Source organism: Pieris napi, chromosome Z (genome assembly GCF_905475465.1).
Source record: "Pieris napi chromosome Z, ilPieNapi1.2, whole genome shotgun sequence".
Taxonomy (NCBI): domain Eukaryota; kingdom Metazoa; phylum Arthropoda; class Insecta; order Lepidoptera; family Pieridae; genus Pieris; species Pieris napi.
The window spans coordinates 6,131,177-6,156,911 of NC_062259.1; the positions used below are offsets into that span (position 1 = coordinate 6,131,177).

General features: G+C 31.8%; 4 protein-coding genes across 10 annotated transcripts in view; 2 read left to right on the plus strand and 2 right to left on the minus strand.

Annotated features, from left to right (window-relative positions):
• Window positions 1-1,956: 1,956 nt before the first annotated feature.
• On the minus strand, window positions 1,957-9,080 carry LOC125062527 (vesicle-associated membrane protein-associated protein B-like). 6 transcript variants are annotated; one of them, XM_047668524.1, is made up of 8 exons: window positions 8,913-9,080; window positions 7,796-7,948; window positions 7,598-7,701; window positions 7,439-7,519; window positions 7,275-7,373; window positions 6,728-6,805; window positions 5,922-6,032; window positions 1,957-5,354 (listed from the first exon to the last, which is right to left on the minus strand). In XM_047668524.1, the coding sequence occupies exons 1-8, from the start codon at window positions 8,962-8,964 to the stop codon at window positions 5,193-5,195; spliced, it is 840 nt and encodes a 279-aa protein (XP_047524480.1). In that variant the 5' UTR covers window positions 8,965-9,080; the 3' UTR covers window positions 1,957-5,192. The 6 variants fall into 6 exon arrangements, with proteins under 6 accessions (XP_047524480.1, XP_047524481.1, XP_047524479.1 ...); XM_047668525.1 differs by having other exon boundaries at window positions 7,275-7,370; window positions 8,913-9,079; XM_047668523.1 differs by having other exon boundaries at window positions 7,275-7,370; window positions 7,796-7,960; window positions 8,913-9,079.
• Window positions 9,081-9,551: 471 nt separating this feature from the next.
• LOC125062526 (pyruvate dehydrogenase [acetyl-transferring]-phosphatase 1, mitochondrial) lies at window positions 9,552-12,755 on the plus strand. Its single transcript, XM_047668520.1, has 4 exons — window positions 9,552-10,117; window positions 10,247-10,385; window positions 10,988-11,154; window positions 11,453-12,755. Exons 1-4 carry the CDS (start codon window positions 9,920-9,922, stop codon window positions 12,440-12,442), a joined length of 1,494 nt encoding a protein of 497 aa, XP_047524476.1. The 5' UTR covers window positions 9,552-9,919; the 3' UTR covers window positions 12,443-12,755.
• Window positions 12,756-19,455: 6,700 nt separating this feature from the next.
• The window catches only part of LOC125062506 (frequenin-1), a 103,437-nt gene continuing 97,157 nt past the window's right edge, over window positions 19,456-25,735 (minus strand). For both annotated transcript variants that reach the window (XM_047668487.1, XM_047668488.1), the window contains 3 exons: window positions 21,000-21,078; window positions 20,441-20,529; window positions 19,456-19,979 (listed from right to left, as the gene is read on the minus strand). In XM_047668487.1, coding sequence (XP_047524443.1) covers window positions 19,812-19,979; window positions 20,441-20,529; window positions 21,000-21,078 — 336 coding nt within the window. In that variant the 3' untranslated portion in view covers window positions 19,456-19,811. The remainder of the gene's footprint in view (window positions 19,980-20,440; window positions 20,530-20,999; window positions 21,079-25,735) is intronic.
• LOC125062505 lies at window positions 21,518-23,785 on the plus strand. The gene is made up of 2 exons (XM_047668486.1): window positions 21,518-22,132; window positions 23,142-23,785. Exons 1-2 carry the CDS (start codon window positions 21,797-21,799, stop codon window positions 23,598-23,600), a joined length of 795 nt encoding a protein of 264 aa, XP_047524442.1. The 5' UTR covers window positions 21,518-21,796; the 3' UTR covers window positions 23,601-23,785.

A 25,735-nucleotide genomic window follows, 5' to 3' on the forward strand; every position in this document is an offset into this window, starting at 1 on the left:
ATCGCATACTAAACACACTTATTACTTATATATTATTATCTTTTATATCATTTGAAAAAATAATTTAAAATTAAATTAAAGCACTATTCTCCTAACAAAAAATAGTAGTTTATGCAACTGTCATTAATAGAGGGTATTAAAACATGAATGTAGTTTTTTGAAACGAGCCGCAGGCGATTTTCAAAATTAGATTACACGAGTGTTTTAATACCTAATTTTACGCAGTTGCATACACTACTTTAATCTCATGACTATACGTAGCTACATTAAATGAAATGCAATATTAAAGAAACAAGTTATTTATTATAATAATTATTCACATTTTGAATATTGCAATAATGAAACTGAACCTGAATAATACGCTATAAGGGCTAGTCGTTGAGGAGATTGACAATGGAACGTTTATATTAATTTCATTTTTATTATTTAAGTTTCTTTTGAACTAGCAGGGAACTCGTTTCCAGACTACTGATGATCCTTTATATTATAATAGGCTAAACAAACAAAACGGTAATCAAGAAGACGTCAGTACCTATATTTTTGTTTATTTTTACCTATAGGTTTGTAACAATATATTTTCTTAGTTATGATTACAAGTCTGCTCATATAAAATTTGCTGTAGAATTATACATACTTATTAATAGTGATCCGCACATAGTGGGATGTGTTCAATGACTCAGCATTTTACTGTAAGTGGGGAGATTTTTGATAAATGAAGCCTGTTTCTCAAGTTTTGAATTGTTTACAAAATCAAATAGCATTTGATTAGTAGATTTTTTTTACATTTACGATTATTATACATCTCCTCATTGTTAGGCTTGCCGGGTCCCGCCGTGGCCCAGCTGCACTAACTAGGTCATCGGCCTAACAACGCCACGGCCGTCTTAAAGCTCCTCCACTCCACCTATTGTCTTTAGCTCTTGCGACGAGTCTGGCCTACTTAGGCTACAAGCCAATTTGATCACATTAGTTATTTTTCTAATATTTGTTTCGACTTGCGCTTAACATTTAGCATACTCTCTCATTATCTTTTTGTAAACTATTTATTCTGTTAATAGATATTAATAAGATGATGTCTTTAGTAAATAATTTTCTTCAGACATCATCTTGGAAAATAGGCATCGTCATCTATGAGAATATTTCTCAACCTTATATTTGTTAATACAAAATTTGCTTTACTGATGCTTTGCTTCCTAAGCAAACTGTTTATCTATAAATCAATTTATATTAATTATTAAGTACTTTTTAAATTACTGTTCTTACAAAATCCATTAAAATGTATAGGAATTCGGAATAGAATGTAGGCTTTGCCTCACATAATTGCTTGCTTAATATACTCAAGCCATATAGTTTTCAAGCTTAATTTTTGAATTTATACTTAATAAAATTTCAATATAGATAGTATTATAAGCAACAGCAATGCGAATATGCCTTTTAAATAAATCTAAAATTTTATTTTATTAAAAAGGGTAATTGATTCATGGTATTATTTATGTAATAGAAAATCCTGTGGGTTTAAACCCTTTATTTGACAATGCGTGTAGTTGTACATTTGCCATATTTCATCCTAGTGAATATCACTCTATTATAATATAATCACTATTGATAATTTAAACATCGTTAAAGATTACAGCCGTATTAAGATTAATAGAGTATCATACCTTTATTCACGTCTGAAATAACTTACTTTAATATATTTAAAATATGCGGTTATATTCCTTTGTGTCGAGTGTCGACTAAGCATAACGTTTTCTATAGATAACGTCCAAGTCGTCAAGTTAACTCAAGTAAATGGTAAGTATAAAAACACTATAAGGATTCATTTAATCTAGGTATTAATTTAGACCACCATTTACTGACAGTTATGTATGTTACTTAAACAAAGAGATTACTAAACATATGCTAGAATGATGAGAAATTCATGTATGCATTAATGGTAGGCAAATAAATAAGTAGTCATAAATTAAGTCTTTTATTGAGAAAACGATACAATATAGCATAATATAACAATACCACACGGAAATTTTATTCAATTTAAATATTACTGTATTTACTTAAAGATAAACCTAAGAATTTATTACTTAATCATTATCAATCCAAATAACCTAACCCAACATAATATCCACGACATATTCACAAGCGGTAATATAATTTTTTGAGAATACAGTAATAACAATATTTGCCAAAGAACCGATACTTCTTAATATGATTGCTTATAATCACTCAAAACTAGATAAATATAACTGATCTTACGATTTATTTTTAAAGTGCTACACCGCAGAACTTCTACATGGTATGAATAGTTACTCGACCGACATTACATCCAAAGCCATAATGTATTTATCACACATTCAGACACAAACTATAACTACATAATAAGAATCGTTTTAAATATATGTATAATATATATATATATTGAACATCGTTTCTCGATATAACCAATATAAATTGGGTAATAATATATTAGAAACAGAAACGACGTGTAAAACATTCAAAATTCATGCAAATAAATGTCGTGTGTTTTTACAGCATATATTAAACTACGTGCTTACTAATTTTCTCTATAGCAATATCATTAACGAGATAGCTGTTACGGAACTGTTTGTACAGGCAGTGGCATTATTAATAACTATTGTACTTGTTCGTATGACTATTAGACGTTAGTTACAAAACGAAAGACAAATGCAATATATTTTAAAGTGATAGCATATTTAGTATTAGTAACGCTTTTGCTCGTGACCAATACAAGTTCCCTTTCCATCACCAATTTATCTTCTGGGAAATGAATAATGCTTGCTTAGACTAGCCAATATTTTGGCATTTCTTAAATTTGGGAAACCCATAATAACATAGGTTGTATTTTAATTTTCTGACATTTTACCAAGTGACTAGCCACATCAAATCTTCGGAAACCCTCGACACTATACATTATTTAACTTGAAAGCCTTTAACCGCGGCTTCTTTCTTAAAACTTCAGAACACGTTAGCAAAACAATTGGAAGGAAGTGGTTCTTTGTAATAAGTAAATTAGAAAGATCCACTTCCTCATCATAGAAAATATTTTGTTAACAATTACTAAGCCACCTGTGTGGCATTTGCAACATGTTGCATTTTAGTATATTTAACAGTAAAACTTTAACATCTATTCAGGCCAATTAAAATAGAAACATTAAAGAGTTATTGAAGTTACAATTGATTCAGAAATTTGAAACATGAATCAAATGTAAGATGTGAAATAAAAAAATATAACATTGATTTAAAAATTTCTGATTTATATATTTCTTTTTAAATTGCCATCATTTTAAAAAACCGTTAATTGATTGGAACAACCACATTATTGCCTAAACGGCATAACTTTGGCTTTCGGGTAGTTAAACAAAACATTATTTAAATTAAATATTTGTAATTAACATTTGACAACAAAAAAAATTGATGTTGTATCTGTTGTTACTAAAATGTTTGTCAGAATTAAATCGTATATTTGGTGTCGCTATCGATTGATCTATCTATCCCGATAAGATGCAAAAGGTTCGCTAATATTAAGTAAAATTTGAGTGAGAAAAGACAATTTATAACACTACTAGTAAATATCACAAAAAATATTATAACACGGAAACAGAAATGAATCAAACCAAACCTCCACTTGCAAACTCTTCTTAAACTAAACTCGATTTAGACAATGTATAGAAGAGTGGGTATAAGATTTGTAATAAAATACCATGGGAGAGATAAAATATTAATAAGTTTACGTGAGTACACACAAGTTTCAAAACAAATTATGTTCTCGTTCTTTTTATTTTGCGAGTCGTTTGTTTATTGTTAGTGAAAATTTTGCAGACAGCAGCTAACCATTTTTCCTCAACTCATACGAAGGCACTTGTATCTATAATTAATTTATTACAATAATAATCAAACGACAGCGACATCTTTCTCAGTAAAGGACTAATATTATACTTAGGTGAGCTTGTCGTTCGGTGAGTTAACACAACATTAAAATTTTGTACATTAAATTTACTGTGACTGACAATGGTACGTTTTAATGCTGAGTTTGCGTCCAAATTTAGTCAAAGGTTATTTAGCAGGGAATCAATTTTATATATTGAAGATGGACAGTTTGTAAATAAATGGAAGACATGTCTGGTTTAGATAGAAAGCCTATTTATTATGCACACGCATATGACTGGTCAATTTGAGTCTATATAGAAGTAGTATAAATATTAATGAGCTTCCCTGGTTTCCCAACTCAAAACAGAAAATCACCATGTTTTATAGACTACAAAACCTTTCAATAAAAATTTTAAGGTTCTCAATTCTTACTTTCAAAGTATAATTTAGAATAATGCCATTAGGAATATACTAGCTTGCCACTAAATGTTTATATTTATTGCATGGACAAATGTGAAAAGTCTAGAAAGAAAGATAAAGACAGCACTGTTGAAAGTATGAATTTATAAAGTAAGCAGGATGCTTCTTATTTCAGAAGACTCATACATAGTTAACCATGGAGAAAAGCAATGGATACATATTTTTTTGATATTTGATGATTAATTGAAATAAAACACTTTAGTGTTGTTGTGCATTGTTTATTAAAGATTATTAATAAGATGTAGTTATTTAAAAATAATAAAGTCAGATATTTTTATTCCTTTCAAGAAATACCTATGGTTTTTTAATATACATAACTTTCCTCCACAGCTTACATTTTGACTTACACATACATTACCTAACAGGTTTGAATAGTCAAGTAATAATGTGCACAATTTGATTTTCATAATCATGAATACAAGTTACATTGGACAATAGTATCAACATTATTAAATATGCCCTAAAATAAAAACATAATTATAATTTAATTAACATTAAAAACAAAACATATTACCGGAAACTTCTCACATTATTTAAACAAGACACTGATTAAGTGAAGACGCGGTCATGGCTGCAAATAATATATTATAAATCGAAACATTAAGTCGCATTTTAACCTCTCGACAAGCCCACCGTTCCATCTAACTCGTTCTAATTCAGACGATGATGATCAAAATCACACACAAATAGAAACACAACATCCAATACGTGTAACGCGCAATGAGTTCAACAAATGCGGCACTGAAGCGGAAGTTTGCAAGATCGAAGCTGCCTTGTAATGTGGGCGTGTCTGTGGGGGTTAATCCGCGAAATGGGGGGGCTATTATTCACATGAAAAACTTGCCAATGATGATTCCCAAAAGAGCCATAGCCAGGGTGATACCTAACCATGGCACAGAGAGCTGTTCCTTCCTATCAGGGCTGTATGAGTGGCCACGTTGAGCCGTGTGCTCGCCTCCTACTTGTTGATGCAAACGCAGAAGCTCCTCCTGTAAATTTTGTATTGAAAATCAGTCTTGATCGGGCATGTCATTTTAAATAATAACATGTGTTTTTAATCGCAAAATATAGCCCGTAAAAATCAGCAGTTAAAAATCGCTATGCAACAAATTGTTTAATCAATAAGAGTACAGTTACACATATTCATTTAAAAAATAAGTTTTTTATAACACAATAAATTTATACTTTATGGAAGGGTAATGCATGCTTGTCATACTTCATAGCCTTTGCATAATACTACATATTTGTAACGAAATTATGACATGGCACCACTAGTTCCAAGAAAATTATCTAATTTATATTAAACATTGTTCATGGTTCATGTTGCTAAATTTTGATGTAGAGTAGGGTAAAAAAATTATCCATTGAACTTTCTGCAGACGTAATCGCTGACTCAATTAGACCAATTAGCAAAGCTTAGCTATATTAATTAGGATTCGCTTCAGCAATTATAAAAACAGTCACAAATGATAGGTTGGCAGACAGCAATTTTTAGCTTACAAAAGTTGAAAACACAAAACATCATACAAAATAATTAAAAAAATAAGTGTCCTTACTTTTAGTCGCAAGTTTTCGTGGCGTAGTTTACTCTCTTCCTCTCTAAGATGAATTACTTCGCTTGTTACTTTTTGCATATCATTCTCAACGTTTTCGGACTTCGAGAAAGCCTTGAAAAAAACGACAATAATAAAATATTTAATTATATAAAACCAACGGAAATTTGAGAACTAAAAACTAAAATACAAGCAAATAAAATTTAAAATGCAATTGTAAAGCGTACGTTCCTGTCTGTAGTATGAATGAAGGAAATCGAAAGTGCAATATGAATTCCACTATATCCTAAAAATACCACTTAAATTACTGGCATAGATGTCCAAAGCTATATAGGTGGCTAATTTTTTTTAATGCTTTTTTTTATTTAGTTAATTGTAAATACACAAATCTATTCAATATTCCATTCATCCATAACGTCAATGTAAATTGTATTGTGATAATAAATTTAAAGTATAGATTTGAAAATAAATATAAGACAAGTAATTTGAGGTTCACAATATTAACCAATCAACACAGGATAATATCATGTCTATTACACCAGTCACTAGGCAGCAGACTAGCAGCAGTCACAATCACTAGTCAGTGAGTTGATCAGACTTAACAATTTTATTTTAAGTTATTGGTTTTAGTTAGATAAGTAAAAGAGCGCATTCAAACTTCAGCTGTAACATGTAAATAATTGCACACTTAAATCCATACTGAGATTAGACCTTGTGTAATTAAATATCATTAAAACTACTGAAATATAATAATTATAAAAAATGATCCATATGTATGCGCTCATAAATAATTTACAAAACCGAAGTACCGTAATGCTATTAGAATCATCTGCTACCTCCTCCATGACATTTGCTTTCATAGATTTTGAAACACTGACTAACTCTTCCTGTAATAGAAATATGTAAAAATATCCAAAACAGAAATGTATTCGCTTTTACTAGAAAAGTTAAGTATCTACTTAAGGCCCTAATTAAATAATGATTATCTGGATAAATAATAAATGAAAGGCAAAATAAAGCAAAAAGCAAATCACGTCGAATAGAGTTTCATACTCATACTTATATTAATGTTGCTATTTCCTATGCAATAAATGTTTGTTTGGCAATTGTTCTTTATGAAGGCTAAAGAATGAGTCATTTACTTTAGTAGATATAATTTAGGAAAGTTTTTTAAACAAATAATATGCAGTTGTTTGAATGGTTCTATAAGTAAACACACATGTATCATAAATCTAAGATATTAGAAATAATGATATTTTTAAACATTTAAACACATTCTACATTCATAAATCATATTTAAACAACATTTGATTACAATAGTATGAAACTCTAAACCCTTAACATAGTGAATACTACCTTAGACACAGTTTGCGGTGCTGGGGGTTTGCCCTCTTCAGCTACAGCCACCAGCTTTTTAGTAACTTCATTCTGGGCTGCAGTATCACCCGCATCCTGCTATCAAAGAACATTGAGAAAAAATTCTTTATAAATATGACATCTACAAAATAGTTATGACTTACATTTGTATTGCCTTCCCGTGGGGACACAAACACACAACGTAATTTGTAATCCATGAGCTGGCTGGGAAGTGTCTCCTTCCACTGAAAAAGAAGATATTAAAATTACTATATAACTGTGACTTTACTAAATTGATGTCACAATGTCGTCTGAACACTTACTACTTGATCAATGTTGGTTTTATTATCGGGTGCAATTACACTCTGCACCATGAATTTATGTTTATGGGTCTCATTAGGATCTACATAGAAATGTTGTGGAGTGACTGTAATAAAAAATTGTTTGGTAAGAATACAACATAATTAACAAAAAAGGAGGATAATAACAATTTTAAAGTTATATATTTAAATAATATTTACTTGCAATATCCACTTTTGCGTTGGGCTCGAGAACGCCAGAGTTTGGTCGGACATAATACTTTTTTGGTGCAGTTGTTTTAATTTTGAACAAAACAATATTACTTGTTGGATTAGTGAGCTTCATGTGAGTTGTATGGCCTTGGTCAAAAAGCCCTGAAAGATTAACTACAATACTGAATTAGGTAAACTATATATTTAATAGTATAAATCATTAGTAAAATTGGAACTTGGGCATCATACAGTTTATTTTCAAGCATACAATGAATACAGAAATTGCATTTACTGGTATTTATAGAAAATGAGTTTTGACATATCTAAAAAGTAGTAACATCTTAACTCATAAACATAATAAATTACATAAAGCTAATGATTGTTCTATCCTAGTAACTGTGGGTCAATTGAATAGTAAATAAATAAGAATGCATTCTATAAATAATTTTATGTTTATAAATAGCACTTTACATTTTTAAAATAGGTTTTAAGGTTTACATAGTAATCTGAAGATTTAATAAAGCAATTAGTTATAAGCCATTTAAAGTAGAACAAATATGAGCTTTATTAAGACTTAAACAGTGTTCTATTTTATATGAATAAAAATTACGAATAACAGGTAATCATAAATTAATTTGAATGATTTCCTATCAGCTTAACACTGCTTACAAATAATATTCAATATTTTAGCACTTGTAAATATATGACTTGAGTAACATGTGATACCCTCATCAAAATATGTGTGAGAGATAATACCACTGACCACTGGTTAACTCCTTTTAGTATTATATATTTCAAATTTAGAAAAACAACAGGGTTTTGTTGTATTAAAATAGTTTATTATGACTCGACAACGAAAATGGAGTTGGCTAATCAATCAATTACCACCCGACTCATTGCAACGTTTACGCGATTTATTAGAGTGCCTATGTACCGATACAAAATGAAAAATTATATTGGAATTATTCTTAAAAACAAAAAAGTTTGTCAAAACCGCACCCTGAAAAAATACTGAAATCTTGAAATAGAAACTCCATTTGTCACTAGTTAACATGACCTATGTTGCCCAAGTCCCAATGCGGCTGCCGAAAACGCAGTGATTGGAAAAGTTAGTGTATCTACTTACCTTTAAACTTCAGCTCATTTTGAGGCTCTATTATTAGTACCTGGTTAGGCATTTTATTAAATCGTTATAGCACTGATAAAAATTAGAAACAGCAAAAAATTTATTTCTGCGTTGTCAGTCACAGCGAACGGAAAACGAGAAACGACCGAAATCCAAATGGCGAGTACGACATGCGCAATACGCATGCGTTCTCAATTATTCTATTTTCTGAAAACGTTCATAGACAAGAAGCCTGTATAATTTCTAAGTGTAACAAGCATTTGCTTAATGCACTTGAACTATAATTATATATTATGATTTTAGTTTAATTATTTAATAATATTGTATTTTTATCATATCTGTAAATAAAAGTATTCGATGATCATAATGTTATTGAAAGTTAATATATTGAACGCAACTTTCATCAGATCACGTCTTGAATATGAGTTGGCAGATAAATGAATTTCAGTTGTCACATATAAAAACAGCTAGTTCTTATTCATAGGTCAGTATAAAAATTCAATATTTAAAACACTTTAAAAGGAAACTTCCAAAAGAAATTATATTATCACTACATATTATATAATATTAAAAATAATAGAATTTCCGTACATATTTTCCTAGTTTATGGGTTTGCTACAAAGATTTGACACTTCGATGACAGTAAATTAAATGGACAGTCCCCTACTATATCTGTGGTTTCAGCTTTTCGCCTGCGCATAGCCCATAGCCCATAGGTCACTTAGTAAAAAAACACACTGAAAAAATTAAAAACTTCCAATGTCAAAATTTCTACAAAAATAAAATAAACATTGAGTAGAAAGAATACCTTCACAAATTTAGTCAGTTATCGAATATCTTATATTTTGGTCCAAATAAAAAAGCAAAGTCGCCTGTTTCAGTTTAGCCTAGCCAGAAAACTTATTAATTACCATCATTCTATACATTTATTTTTAAAAACTTGTATTGTTATATTATAATTTTTTTGTGTTGCATAATATGGCCCGGTAAACCAGTCAATCATTATTATGAATTATTCGAATATTTGTATTATACTGAACGGTTGCATGAAACTAGACCGCGGCTTATGGCAAACAGTTTTCTTTAAAAACGGTCAGTGTTACAAACAAGGTATATTTAGGAGTTCTGTACGTTGCCTTCGTAGTTACCAATGTCTTAGACAAGCTCATGAGGATGGTGTTACGGTGCTTCCATCTCCGCAGGAGGTATTTGAAATTATTTTAGTACTTCTAGAAATTTAACCTAAACCTAAGGTTAACATGATTATTTTATTTATCGAATCTAGATCCACTAATCCGCTTTTCATTATATACATATATTTTGGTATATTCCAGGTTACAGCAACACTGCGAAAAAATGAATATAACAAAGAATTCATATATGGTACTATAAAATCCTATGACTCGAATCAATTGGCTTCTAATCATCCTATTGAAGACACTAGAAGTGAGGCTCAATGTATTTTCACTCCAGGTACATACATACTAATAAAAAATTACCATTTTCCAATAAAACTTCATATGACATTCAATTGGTGTCAATAAAAGCTTTCATTTGACAATTACTTGCTTTGATATCACAATGAATAGCTGCAGGACACTCTCTATTAATATTATACTTTGTTAAGTAAGAATGATAATGATTACTACAAATTTCCATTATTAGGAAACCTTCATAGAATGCTTGTACTATCTATACCTATCTAAAAATCTACATCTTCAAAATTTTAAATATATTCTGTATTTTGTATTTTATCTACAATGCTGAAAAAATCATGTCATGCTGTAAATAATATAATAATAAAGGGTTTTGATATTAAATTATCAGTTGGTTAAAGCTGAAGTTTTTACTGAGTTGACTAAACTTTTTCCAAATGTATTTATGTATAGGTATATACTTATATATTTGTATATAAAGTTTGTTTAAATACCACCTCTTGGGTGTAAAAATAGTTAGTTGAAACAAACAAAGAAGTCTTTTTAATTTCATACTTCTTACTTCACAAAAAAAGAAAAGTGTAAGCATATATGTCTGGCTTTTACCAAAGTATGTAGTGAATGTATTTATTTTGTTAGGGTTTTTAATGGGAGTCTTTGATGGACACGGAGGCCCGGCTTGTGCTCAGGTTTTATCTAAACGGATGCTAAATTATATTGCTGCAAGTCTATTATCTGCACATGATTTAGAGAAAGTTAAAAAACAGGAGGTCATGGATAATTTGATAGAAACATTCAATGATAAGGTGAGTAGATTTATGCTTCTTAACCATCTTCTGTATAGCTGTTCTATTTATACACTATACAATGCTTTAAATAGATGATCCTATAAATGAAATACGAAAAATGTAAAAATATTTTGTGGTTTGAAAGATCAATTTTAAATAATTCATTAGTCTATTTAAAGAATGATTGGTCAAATAGCTACTAATTTGTATTTATCTTGTTCTGAAGGACATTGGAATTTCACTAAAATGTTGTTTTTTTAATCTTAAGTTGAGTAATTATTTTAAAAAATTCAAAACATTTTGTTGTATTTTACAGGCAGATATAGTTCAAGACCTAAAAATGATATATGAAAAGAGTTTTCGGAAATATTTAGATGATCTGACAAAACTACACGAAGAAGGTGATGTTGATGTTCAAACTCGTTTAGAAAAGAGTGTACTTCATCTAGATGATGACTTATCAAAGGAAGTCTTAGACCCATACTCAACAGATGGATTTATCAATCATAAAACATTATCTGTTGCCTTGTCAGGTGCCGTTGCCTGCATTGCCTATATTGATGGACCTCATTTATATGTAGCTAATATTGGTGACTGCAATGCTGTCTTAGGGACTATGACTGAAGAAAATGAATGGATCTCAAAGAAGATAACCAAAGAGCACAATTCAGAAAATATAGATGAACTAAAAAGGATATGGAATGAACATCCAGAAAATGAGAGAAATACAATTATCAGACGTGATAGACTCTTAGGTGAATTAGCACCATTAAGGAGTTTGGGTGACTTTAGATATAAATGGTCAGCTGACATGTTAGAAAAGCTTGCTGTTCCTTTAATAGGTCAAAGAGCAATCCCCGCAAACTATCACACACCTCCATATTTAACTGCAAAGCCTGATGTCTTCTATCACAGACTGACTCCAAAGGACAAGTTCTTAATTATTGCATCAGATGGAATCTGGGATATGATGACACCGCTCCAATCTGTGAAATTAGTTGGTGAACACATGAAAGGAAAAGTGTTTTTCAATCCTCTTAAATTGCCAAAAAAGAACATTCAGTTGGGTGATATAAATGAGTTATTATTGCATAGAAAAGAAAGTTTAAAAAGTAAACCAAAAGATAGGAACGCAGCAACCCATTTAATAAGGCATGCAATCGGTGGTACTGAATACGGTGTTGATCACTCAAGACTGGCTCATTTACTCAGCTTGTCACCAGATGTCAGTAGAATGTTCCGAGATGATATGACTGTTACAGTTATTTACTTTGACTCAGAGTATCTTCGACAGTGCCCGGCTTAAGTGATGATTTTTGTGCCTATTTTAATTTATTGTGCTGCAAGTGTTATCCTTTATAGAATTCAATATTTCATGTTTCAAATGTTTGCTCATTGTATATCAGAACTTATACATTGTTTATTGTGTGAGTTGTAAATGTAAAATGTTTTGTCTTTTATAATGTAACACCTTTTTTTAATGAGTACTCACCTACAAGTTTCTTTACTATATTATAGACACCTAAACTAATGTTTGGCCTAACTTCACAGACTTCTTTAACATATTTTAGCTGTATAACCTACGCCTATGCTAGAATATTTACATTCTAAAAATGCCTATATCGACGTAGGAAAGCATATTTGCTGTAAGTAGACAAAATACCTAAAGTGACTTTTTCCTGCCATTAGAATCAGAAAAAAAAGCCGCATCGAATGACCCGGGTCCTGTGTCTCTACGATGAAAAAAAATTACATACGCCGTTGAAAACGCCCGTACTTATATTTATTTTAGCAAGATTAAATGCTGTATGTAGACCAAAATCTAGTCATTTCAGACATTTTGTACTTACAGCAAAAGAAAAACTGCATTTTTTTCTTTACAAATACTTACTTCTTCCCATTTAAAAACTTAACGCTACTGACAGCATTTCAGCGACGTGTGATTTTTACATTCGTTTACTTACAGCAAGTTTAGGGAACCTACAGATTTAGTTTTTTTTTACCATTTACGACATTTTATTTCAACCAAACATTACATTACCAAATGACCCACTGCATTTCTAGATCTAATCATAATTATTAACTAATCTTACATCTTGAATTGCAATTGAAAGTACCCAAATACATAAATGTACTGCATACAGCATATTTACCGCCTGTAAATTGATAATATTTCCGCGCGTACATTTTTCTTCCTTAGTTACAGCGTTTTAAAGGTTTGTGATTTAAAAAACTGTTTGCTGTAAGTAGCCAAACACGTACTTATAGTAACTTTGGATAAAAAGTTTACATTGCAAATGGTGACTGGCAGTTAAATAAATATATGTTTCAAAAATGGTAGCAATATCATGGATAGGTCAGACAATATTAATTTTTTTCCGAAATTAATAAAGTTTTTTGGCTCTGGTGAACAATTGCAATATGTCTACTTACAGCAAATGTGCTTTCCTACGTCGATATAATTGTGTGAATCTTTAAAAAACTGTTTTAAATATGATCAAAGTTTGTTTTATATTTAAAACGTTTCTTTCGTTTTGTTGCTTAAAAATAAAAAATTTTTCTTTACAGCCTAAACTTTAAAATTTCCCCAAATTATTAACCTATTTACTTTGCTGGTAGGTGCTCATACAATAATTAAAGGGAATATGAATACATATATAATGTATGTACAAAATGATGTCGCTAGTATGTTAATTCTTACAAGTAAATATATGTCAAATGTCTAGATGATGGTAAGGTCATGATATAATAGTTTTTACTTACATGATATTAATCGTAAATTATGGTAATTTTGTGCACATATTACGTCACCGAGAATTACCATTTCTCCTCAGTTGATTCCTTTCCGAAAACTAAACGTAATATTTAAATCTAGTGTATCTTAATTGGCCATAGTTATAAAATATTTCGCTTTAAATGTTTCATACATTTTAGTTTTATATGTTTTGGAAGTTACAGCAATTAATAAATTATGTGATTATTTAATAACCACTATTTCTATTTCAAACTCTTGCATGTTGTGCTAACATATTGTTGAATGGACAGTCCTTTTCATGAAAGAGACACACTTTTTCCATGCTGAGCTCAAAACACACTTATGTTTATTCAGAAAGGTTGAGGGACTTAATTTTTGTTAAATTTGCTTGTGTTTGTTTCTTTGCATGATTATTACTTAGAACAATCAAAACAACAAAAATGTAAATCATTTATAAGATGTTTATTAAATTGAATATCTACCTCAATTTTAGTTTTTTTCTCAAAGCTATATGAATGTAATTATAACTTACCATCACACAAAACAAATTAATATATTTGTGTGGTAACTTGACTTATGCTTCTTAGTTCTTGCCATAATTGTAATTAAAAATAAGCTCATACTTTTATTAACAAATAGAATTCATGTATGCTACTTTTACCAAATATATGTATAGAGTAGTGTTGGTACTGCTAACAATTGTATAATAGCCCATTTATTTTAAATACATACATGAAGAAATTGTCAGTTTGAAAAAAAGTGCAGGTCCTAAAAATATAATATTTATAATAATGAATTCCATAAAAGAAAGAACTGTCTCCAAAATGCTTGTTTTTAGTGATTTGTCTTATATTACCAAGATAATTAAATGTATAAAACAGTAATTTAATTGTTTATTTATATTTGGTAAGTACATCTTAGGCTATTTTTTTCTTAATCCTAATTATTTGACTCCCCAGTCCTCAATTATCGAGATCCGTGGACAGTGCTCTGCTTGCTAGCTGTGCTTCAACATACACAGATAAAATTATACATCAAATTGATAACCTCCTCCTTTGGGTTTAAGTCGATTAAAGTCACAACTCACAAGTCTAAAGGCCGATTTACATTATCTTAGTGTTTAGGAGAGTGCTTTAGGATAGTACTTTAGTTGAAACATGTAAACGCTACTTGCTTTAGTAAACGCTACGCTAAAGAACTTGCCTTTCAAGTTGTACTAAAGCACTCTCCTAAACACTAAGATAATGTAAATCGGCCTTAAATGAAAAATTCCGCCCACCGAGCGCTACTCAAGCTTCTTATAAAAAAAATTTGTTACAATTCTAGTATGTCTATCGGCAAATGTAAGCGTACAAATTTTCCAACTTATTTTCAATTACAACTTCTTCAAAGCGGTAGAATAAAACTGAAATGCTCTAACTGTTTTTCAATGAGATGACATGAAATAAAACTACAAATTTGTTGAAATAAAACAACGTTACCATATCAACATCTTTATTAATAATTTATAATAAAAGTGAATATTAGTAGTAAGTAAAGTAGGCAATTACTATTTACACAGAATTACTAATTTCAAAAATTAGAATGCAGCGAACTGAAGTTAATATTGATTCTTACAAAATACAAATGTGTTATGTGATTATGACAGATTCCGATTTAAAAAAAAAACGAAATACAACAACACAGAGTATCAAACAACATCTACACTATATATATTCAGTGTCGAGAGTTAACCCTAATTTTGACTGTGTGTCTAATCTAATAAATCTAATCGAATCTGAGGGTTAGTCTGCGTAAAATACTTGTATGAAAAATTTTAAGCACTATAGACATTTAGAGTCGCTTACACTTAGCGAGTAGCGTTAGATGATTCATACAAATTATATTTGTCGCAAATGTTAGTAATATTACGTCTGGCTCATGCTACTAATTAATCCCTTTTTTTTAATTACTTTATACAAATATGAGTTTAAATCAGCTGCCAAAAATACATTTAATCACGGGTAAGTACATAAATACTTGAAAATACCTTTTATTAGGTATATTATTAAAATTAAAGTACTGGGAATTTAATAGAATATTTGCAATGATGGATTTTCAAAATAACGTTTTATCAAAAAAAAAATTTCAGTTCGCTGCTGATAATCGATAAATTATGAAGATGTTTAACAATTATAGCAACGTAGTGTCTCTGACCACTTCTAAAAGGTAGCTTATACAAATACGAATTAGAAATTTTGTATTTTATCTTTTACCTAGAGTATTCAGCAAGTAGTGATCAAAGTATGGTTAATGTTGAATTTTAATGGCTGTATGTGCCTATTCACATTTTACAACAGACACCTAACAACTATATTTACTACATAGACGCACGACACTTGAAAGTTGTATTAAAATTTCTAATAAATTATAAGTATAAACATTTGTGGTGTATTTCTTGTCAAAAGGTATTAAAAATAAGCGGAATTTGAAGCGTTGATTCTGTGTCGTCTGTTCAAGACGTGCCAAATACAATTCAAATGCAAAAGTTCACTTAATACAAAGCACAGCCCGCAACGGTTACCCTACTCTAAAAAGTCTACTTTGTTATGACTTATAATGCTCGAAGCCTTAAATTTACCTACAAATTGACTAGCATTTGTTTCTTCACTCTTTGTTAGATAATTATTAAATTTCAGTTAATTTTCTTAATTTAGTAGCAACGGTCCCGACGTTAATGTATAAAATTTTGATATTCTTTAAATCCGACATGGAAACCTTGGGATCGCTCTGTACAAAAACTTAACATTGAAGTCGGGATCACTATTACATAGTCGTGGTATAGATTTATTTGCGAAAAAAACTTGCGCGACTCTCAAAACTAAATTTACAAAGTGCACTAATCACCACAGGCGGTAGAATGTTTGCACGTATTAAATAAATATAAATGCAGTTATGTACGTCAATACTTATCTTTATTTTACTATTAAAATTCATTTAATTCAAATCTTCCTTAATGCTACCATCCACAACCGTACTCGCCATTACACATTTTAAATTTTTCTTATCCATTTTAATTTTATCCAAAAATTTAACGACAATACGCCTTACATTAACTGTTTTATGTAAAATTTATCTTTGATTTTTTTAGAATTTTTGAAGTTGGGTATAATGTTTCTAAAGTATATCGGGTTGTAAAAACCCAGCGTACGCAAAATGCCAAAACAGTTTGTATTGTCACAAATACGAAATACAACAATTGTCTGTCTGGAGCATAACACTTAAAAACCTAACAACTTTTAACAACAGCAATATTTGAATTAAATGCTATCTGATGACTCTGAAGTGTCAAACTGGAAAAGAGAACGTTAAGTTGTTTACATAATGATTAATGATTTCATTAAAAGATTTTAAAGAGTGAAACATTTATATATGAAGCCAAGTTTTTAATAAAATATTCTTTGTACACACATGAACTATACAATCGATTTCTGCCTTCTTATTTCTACCATAAGCCCCAATGATGTAAGCAGAGGTTTCATCCAGCAGCAAACCAATCCATGCTTCCAAGGAGTTTTTTATTTGACGACACCTAGGACAACAACTGAGCAACAGTTCCATTTCATTTACAAATGTTTATATGTATAAGGACTATACACCATAGATTTTATTTTGAAATATTTTCCAGTAAACAGCTAAATGTGTGTTTGACATAAATCTATATAGTTCTATAATTATGATTTGTATGAGTGAATTTATTCTCAACGTTTCTATTTATGAATCAATAAATAGTTACAAAAAATTGCATTGTGCAAAGCGGTTGGATTTTTCCTTTTACGCAGTTGGGCATATGATTATTAAAAGTGCAATGAATGCTTACAGACTATATGGAATGTTTTGTACTTAAAAGATTTGTCACAAAACAGTGAATATGGTTATATAAGATTTAAGAATTATTGTTATCTGTTATCTCTCGCTCGGATTTGCTTTGCCACAAAATTTGAAATATTACTTTGTAGTTGACATAAATGGCACCAGGTATTTAAGTACAAAAGAATATAATTTAATATTACCACTGACTCCCACTGATACTATCTATCTAATTCTGTAATAACCCATATGGGCAGGAAGCCTACCTGATATTAATGATACCACTGCCGATAGACACTCACAATGCCTGTAGGCTCGCGAGTGTGGTGCCGGGATTTTAGAATTGGTACGCTCTTATCTTGAAGGACTCTAAGTCGAATTGGTTTGGAAATAATTGAGTGGTAGCTGGTTCCACATAGTGGTGATGCGCGGCAAAAACGGAGTGAAGTACCGTCTCACCTTGCCGATCACATCAAGCTTCTTGGAGACTTATTTAACCTTTCCTACCAATCGACGGAAAAACTAAACGCCGTTCGAATGTCAACACCCAGTATTCCGATGCTGGTTGTGGCTTTAAAGAGAGTGTTTTCGAAGAGAGATATAGCGACAAAGGGTGTTTTTGAAAATTCGCAATCAACTGCCCGAGAAATACCTTCATGGCCAGTGTAAAGAGTATCCTCAGTGCTATCATCCGCATAGTAATGAATATTGCTAAGTTGCAACATGTCATTGATATGCAGAAGAAAAAGGGTCGGGGATAGGACACAGCCTTGGGGACCTCTGCGTTCACGGCTTTAAAGTCGGAACATGCTCCGTCAATGACGACATTGATTCTCCGATCTGCCAGAAAGCAGGAGTTGCATCATTTCTTGGGGAGGCCAGAGGCTGGAAGCTACGAGAGAATCGCTTTATGCTACACCCGATCGAAGGTTTTCGCTATATCCAAACAAAACGCAAGCTCCTCCTCCTTGACTCAATTGCCTCTACACAATAGAATAGTTTGAGGGGATGCTGTCAGACTTGCTCTGCTTATGAATGTCCAGAGAAGATAAGACTTTTTTTAATATTCATGACGTAAAACGATGACAAAATATTGCTGGCGCATTAGGTACTCTTATTTTAGGTTCTAATAACCGTAGATTTTGTCGTATTTAAGCAATAGTTATATTTAAATGATAAAAAAGCATATATTTCCTACAAATAAAATAGTCAAAATAAACGGAAACGTTTCTATGCTTTCTTTTCTCCACGAGTCATTGATTTTCGATTAACTCTATTGTTCTGATAAACTGATCCACAGAGAGGTTCTTTTGTTCATTTATAATAATCTTTCAAGAGGCTTTGATGACCGTTATCAGTGATTAATTGCTGTCTTAATCCACATATTAATTATTATGAACTTTATTTCATATTACTCTAACCATCAGAATATAGGAGACTTTTCGGAGCAACGTCTAAGTTAGAGATAAATTTTGACTTTCCAAAGTGACCCTAATTCGTCATGGATCTGACACGCTAATCCTGAATTTAAACCTTGAGCCTGGGTCAGTTTTAAATACTACAAATTCAACGGAACCAAAATCATTAGATTTTTTAATGACCAAATATATTCCTAAATATACAATTATGTTACACTGCGTGTTTAAAAATTATTATGAATCATTCGGGGTTTTATTAAAACTGAAACATATTTGTGTCAGATGTTTTACCTTATTTGAGTAATTTTACTCGACCATTTCGTAAAATTTTTCCTTTGAAGTAGGGTAGTTTAATATACAAGACTACAGAACAATCATGGTACTCTATTTGTAAATTTCTAAATCCATAAGTACACTGATAACAAATCAAAAGAAAGTAAATCCAAAACTTAAGTATTGAAACAAGATTTTATCAACTGTTTATGCAATATTAAATATTATCAAAACCTACTGTTTTTTATTTGAAATATTTTGTTTAATATACGAAGCAGCCCATAGTAATGGACATTCTCATTTTGAAATCCAAAGTAGAATGCAACACGTGGCGTTAGTATTTAATTAAAGGAGAAATCCGGCGAGAGAATGACTGTCGATTAATCTCCCCCAAGGGAGAGAGCTTGTACAATGCGAGGGTCGGCCTTACTGCCCTCACGAAACTCCTCCAGTGTTAGCCTATCGTCGTGATTCTTGTCCATTTGGTCGAAGATCTTGTCGACGCGCTTTTGTGGGGTGTTTTCGTCCTCCGGTTGGGGTGTTTGACCCTGAAAAATTAATAAATCTTTATGAATTTATTGTTTATTTGCCGAACATTATAAGAGGATAGTTTTAATGGATAAATGCCGCCTAATATATGAACTTTTTTTTTACTTATACGGTGTTCGGATATGTGTTACGCCAGTTCTCACTCAAAAGATGCTTGCAGAAAATGTATCTCGGTTGAGAGAGTTCTTCTTTCTTTTTCTCATATGCGTTCTTGAACATTATTAGATAGGGACAGAAATGTTTTATCACTTGTATCATTTGTCATTTATTGCATTTAAAAGCACTATTGAATAGTCAAAAAATTGAAAATTAACTATATCCTTGGATAAATGCATTTAGCACCCCTAAAACCCGCGGAAACGTTGTGATGTTTCGTGTACGTGTTTGAATAAGTACTTCGGCTAACTAACCTTACAAAAAGATGTGCATGTGCAATTTTATCTAGAAAAATTATACTTACAACCATCTGATATATAGCATCCACTATGTTATACATCTCGTCACGTGTTATATATCCGTCATTGTCCACGTCATAGAGTCGAAAAGCCCCTAAAATATTAAAGATGTACTTAAGTACCTAACTTAAGAATATTTTTTTGGCTTTTTTGCCTTGCACTGCAAGAGTCATAAAATTTTGTATGAAACAATTTCATATATTTATTTATTATACACGAGTAGGAAGCGTAAATCTTATTGTCCTGAATACTTTAAAATGTTGTATTAAATAAAAAGCAACCACTCTTTGAAATTGAAGAATGACCGGTTGTCAAAGTTATAAGAACAATACGCGAAACCTGCAATCGAGAGGTAGTTTTAATATTGTTTCTTCTGCTTCTATAAATGCAGCAACATTGATGGTGACAGCAGCTTTGGATTATTTAAAATGATGTGTTTTTTGTATGTTGCATAAATTTAACCAATTAATTTTATTTTTTTAATAGGTAATGTATTTATTACACCCATGGCAGTAATTTACGCTACTGTATTTACATTTTATAAAAAGTTCTTGAAATACTTACAATGCAACTTTTCGTCCAAATTTCCCCTCGATGTGACAGATAGGGCTCGTATGAATTCTTCAAACTCTATTGACCCATCCTGCAAAAGTATGAAAGATTTATTTTCTATTCCATACAGTCAAGCTTTGGTTTATAATTTAATTATATTTATTGCGTTAGGTATATACACTTTATAATTATTTATAAAATCAGGAATACCAACTTCAAGATTACAATATTACGACATTTATTAAATAGTCTCAAATTACTATTGAATTGTCCTTATCATTTTCGTGCTACTTAGAAAGCGTTTAATGATATTACGTCTGTATAACAATACTCAGTAGAAGTGTATCGAAAGAGTAGGTACGCTTCTAAGGTAAGGTAAGAACGATCTTCTGAAAAGAATCAGTTCTTGAAAGACCCTTATGGCGCGTCTAAACGGGCCATGTTTTGCTGCAATTGATGGCTGCAACACTGTGGCCGGCAACATTGCAAACAATAGCAGCCACACTTTGCAATATTGCAGTAATGTCCCGGCCATATAGCCAAACATGTTTTGTATAGCCACATATGGCCGATGTTGCCCCGATGGGTGGCCGGACGATCGCTAGGCTATCGAATTCAACTGCAATATTGCACAGCCAGTTCTCTTGTTGTTTCAGTCACTCTCTTTGCTATGGCATAGTGTATCCTTTTCTACGCGACATGACGTTTGCTTTGAGTGAAGTGTGCCTGTTGCTTTATTCTGTGTTTTGCGATCAGCTGTATTTGTCGTTAAATTAAATATTTATTAAAATTTAGGCTACTACGTAAAAATGACTGCTACGTGGTCTAACGAGAAAATTACTGATTTCATTAATGAAGTACATTTATACCCTGAGTTGTGGGATATAAAAACCGGCATATACAAAGATAGGAATGCTAAAAAAGATGCATGGAATGAAATCGCTGAAAAGTTTGGCATAACAAGCAACGAGGCTTACAAAAAATTCAGAAGCCTAAGAACTTACGCAAATAATGAGGAGAAAAAGAAGAAAAGTGGTAGTGCTGGCGGTAAAACAGTAAAGTGGTTTGCTTACGATGCGCTATCGTTTCTCTTAAAACAAAATTCCGCTAATATAGGATTAGATAGTGAAAATGCAACTTCTAACGTAAGTATCTTTAATAAAGTATTTTAGAAATTAAAAATGTACATATCTGTGTATTAAGTATGCATCATATCGATTGATAACTTAAAAATCTTCCCTCTGAATGCTATGTTATGTTACTGAATGTTATGTTATCTTGAACTTGTTCCTTCTAAATATTTATCTTGCCATGCTACTCGCCCCTGCTCTGTCATAAAATAATGCATAAATTCGTCTCTTATTGCTTTTGCTCTTGTGGTTGCATTCCTTCCCAATATTCTTAAATCTGTTAAACTTTGTTCGTCATCTCTCCATGAGCCTGGCATTATTCTACCAACGTCAATATCTTCACTATCAAAGGTTCCAGGAGGTGAATACAGAGATCTTGCTCTTGTATTTCGTCGCAAAAAATTATGTAAATGTGCACAAGCCACAACTATATCTTGCACATGTTTTAACTCAACATCAATAGTTGTGTGTAATATACGGAAAACTGAACACAAGATACCAAAAGAGTTTTCTACAATACGGCGTGCTCGAGATATTCTATAGTTACATACACGTTTTGGAGATCCTATGTTCAAATCTAACGTATAGGGCTTGCAAATATTCTCTGTTAAGGGAAATGCATCGTCTGCCAGGAAAATATACGGTGTTAACATTTCTCGGCCGGGAAGGGTTTCAGGGTGTGGTATGTTGAGAGTTTGACGCAGAAGTGCTTTCCCAAAAGCTGTATGTCTAAAAACTCCCCCATCAGATATACTTCCTTGAACTCCAGCATGTACATAAAGAAAATTGTAACGTGTATCTGTTACAGCAAATAGCACTATGCTATAAAACTGCTTATAATTGTAATATTGACTGCCACTGTTCGGTGGACAGGTAATTGCGACGTGTTTGCCATCTAGTGCACCCAAACAGTGAGGGAAATTCCAACGATCCTTGAAATCTTTTGCAACTTGTTTCCACTCTGTGACTCCTGACGGCTTCTGAAAAAGTTTAAAGATATACTAACAATTTCATGTATTCACAGGCGACTGAAACTACACACACTGACATCAATGCTGACCCACGTGAATTCGTAGAATTAGAAACGACTGGCTCTTTGGATGCCGTCGATACTACTCCAAAACCACGAACTAAAAGGTCCAAGACTACAGATCCACTATTAGAAAAGGCTCAAAATATTATACGCGATGCTGGCGAAAAAAAAAACGAATATGCTGCTTTCGGAGAGCATGTTGCCAACAAAATGAGTAAATATGACGACTACACGCGTTCGCAGGCTGAATTGAAAATCATGAAAATACTATTTGAATGTGACATGACAATGTACAGAACTCGAGCTGGTACTTCAGAAAGTCTATATTCAGATTTATCCACACCACCTCCTCAAAATCCTCAATCTGAAGATAACGCCGTTTCAGATAAAACACAGTCAAAATTAAATTATGAAGAACTTGTGTCGTTTACTATCCAAAATGATGCATGAAACTGAAAATTAGAATTTTTAAGGACTACCAAATTTCTTACTATGATTAGCCACTAATTGTTATTACTAGAAACCTTTTATTATTAAATTTAAAAAGTACATAATAATTACTTTATTACTAATTACTCCTTATTAATAATATTTATAATAGCAAACTTAATAAACCTATGTCAACTTACCTTGATGTATTCTTTTAATCCTTCTATAATAGCTGCACACACCTCTGGAATAATAGTAGAAATCGAAGCATCTGACACTCGGAACAGGTACATCAAACTTTTAAATGAATCTCCAGTTGCCAAAAACCGTAGAGTTATCGCCAATCTCGTGGTAACAGATATTGCTGTTCTCATGTTTGTATCATTTCTTTTTATTTTTGGTCCAATTTTGTTTAAAAGAAAGTCAAAGTCGCCTTTTGACATTCTTGTAAATTTCTTGAATAATTTATTATCCAGGCTTATTTCAAGACTCAAATTGTCTAAGGTTTCACGCCTATTTAGGTAAGGTCGAATCCACAATCTCTTCTTTTTCTGTTTATTTTTTAAAACAATAAAAGCTGCTGCGATCAGTGTGATTTCGTCAGCCATTGTTGCCGGTTTGTGTGGCCCGTTTAGGAGTCTGCATCATGGGCCATACTATTGCAGACATATTGCAACACATTGCCCAGCCATAGATTGTTCGGCCATCAGCTGCATTAAAATATTTTTCTAATGGCCGGACAATTAGTGGCCAACAGTGCAGCCATCAATTGCAGCAAAACATGGCCCGTTTAGACGCGCCATTAAGCTAATAAAAAAAAATTATCAAGAGAGCCTCTGGCCTGTGTCTATACGAAGTATACTATGACCTTTTAAAATAAAAAAAGACCAAAGTTTGCCCGCAATTCAACTTGATGTTAAGTGAGATGCGGCATATTTTAGAGCAAGTTTGAACAAGCTTTAGCGCTAGAGAGTGTTTAACGGTATATAACCCAAATCAATTCCTGCGATTACCACCCGCTTATATTTTGTAGGTAATTTTCCCCAATTCCCCAATTGTCTTGAAAGATTTGGTTCTGTAGTAAGGAAGTCTTGAATATAAAATAAAATTGCAAGCTCGATAAGTGCTATTGTATGTGTGTGTGTTCTGTGTTCGAGTAAGGAAGTGAGTTTGAGTCGAGAATAGTCTGAGTTCAATTGGTATAAAAGCTACCGTCCTTAGGAATGAAATGTAAGTTCGAAGACCTTAGAACAAACCACCTTTGGGTAATTTCATCCCTTAAATTTCTTGTTACAACAATTTTAAGAACTCAATAACGTTATATTGCAGAGGCTCAACGTTCCTAATACGGTTGACTTAACATTGTTATTAACTTTGACAAATTCTCCGTTGTGTTAAAAGACGAAGGCGTAATGATGGTAATAACCGATTATTCACGAAATTAACTTTTGAAATGTTTTTGCGCTTTAGATGATAGAATTTTTCTTTCTAGCTAGCCCATAGAAAAAGGCTTTCTCTAAATGTCGCAGTAAAACATAACAACTCTGTTATATAATGTGTTTTAAACAGTTTTTTTTTCTTTACCACATATATGAGCCCTTAACGTATATAGATTATCTAAGTACAGCGCAACTAAAGGCACATTTCTGATCAACGTCAGATTTAAGAGTTACGAGTTCAGATCATAGCAAACATTGGTCTTTGGCAACATAATTAAGTGCGCGAAATGCTCGCGTAGTTGTACATCTCTGAGGACTCTTCAACCATGCCGCAGCCGCGCACTTAAGTGCGGCATAGCCTGCAATAGTTGCCGTTTCCTAGTGTGGTTAATCGGTACTTGCAGCCCATACCTCTCTAACATATCTGCATACTGTACGATTTCAAATAGAAACCCCCTGACCCCTAGCTGAGTAATATTAGTAAAAATGGAATACCAACAAGCACGATAACTTAAGCTCCACACCTGCAAATCGATCGGTGTATTATTAAATAAAGAGATCGCCCTATTGGTTATATAAGATTGATTTAACCGTGTCGGCCTGGGTTTTTGGAGATAGTATAATTAGTACAAATTTACATAGACAGTTTTAAATTTAAAAAGTATTTCGGCTATCACTTGTATCCAATTCGTCCACTAACGAGGCCTTATGAATATT

What these genes read in the sequence shown, in the direction of transcription:
- LOC125062527 (XM_047668522.1), bottom strand. Translation starts at nt 8,964, where the DNA reads ATGCCTAACCAGGTACTAATAATAGAGCCTCAAAATGAGCTGAAGTTT. An exon ending in AAACCAACATTGATCAAGTA is followed by an intron (nt 7,520 to 7,597) that starts GTAAGTGTTCAG and finishes CTTCTTTTTCAG; the next exon opens with TGGAAGGAGACACTTCCCAG. An exon ending in CACCGCAAACTGTGTCTAAG is followed by an intron (nt 6,806 to 7,274) that starts GTAGTATTCACT and finishes TTTCTATTACAG; the next exon opens with GAAGAGTTAGTCAGTGTTTC.
- LOC125062526 (XM_047668520.1), top strand. Translation starts at nt 9,920, where the DNA reads ATGAATTATTCGAATATTTGTATTATACTGAACGGTTGCATGAAACTA. An exon ending in TGCTTCCATCTCCGCAGGAG is followed by an intron (nt 10,118 to 10,246) that starts GTATTTGAAATT and finishes GGTATATTCCAG; the next exon opens with GTTACAGCAACACTGCGAAA. An exon ending in TCAATGTATTTTCACTCCAG is followed by an intron (nt 10,386 to 10,987) that starts GTACATACATAC and finishes TTATTTTGTTAG; the next exon opens with GGTTTTTAATGGGAGTCTTT.
- LOC125062505 (XM_047668486.1), top strand. Translation starts at nt 21,797, where the DNA reads ATGACTGCTACGTGGTCTAACGAGAAAATTACTGATTTCATTAATGAA. An exon ending in GTGAAAATGCAACTTCTAAC is followed by an intron (nt 22,133 to 23,141) that starts GTAAGTATCTTT and finishes ATGTATTCACAG; the next exon opens with GCGACTGAAACTACACACAC.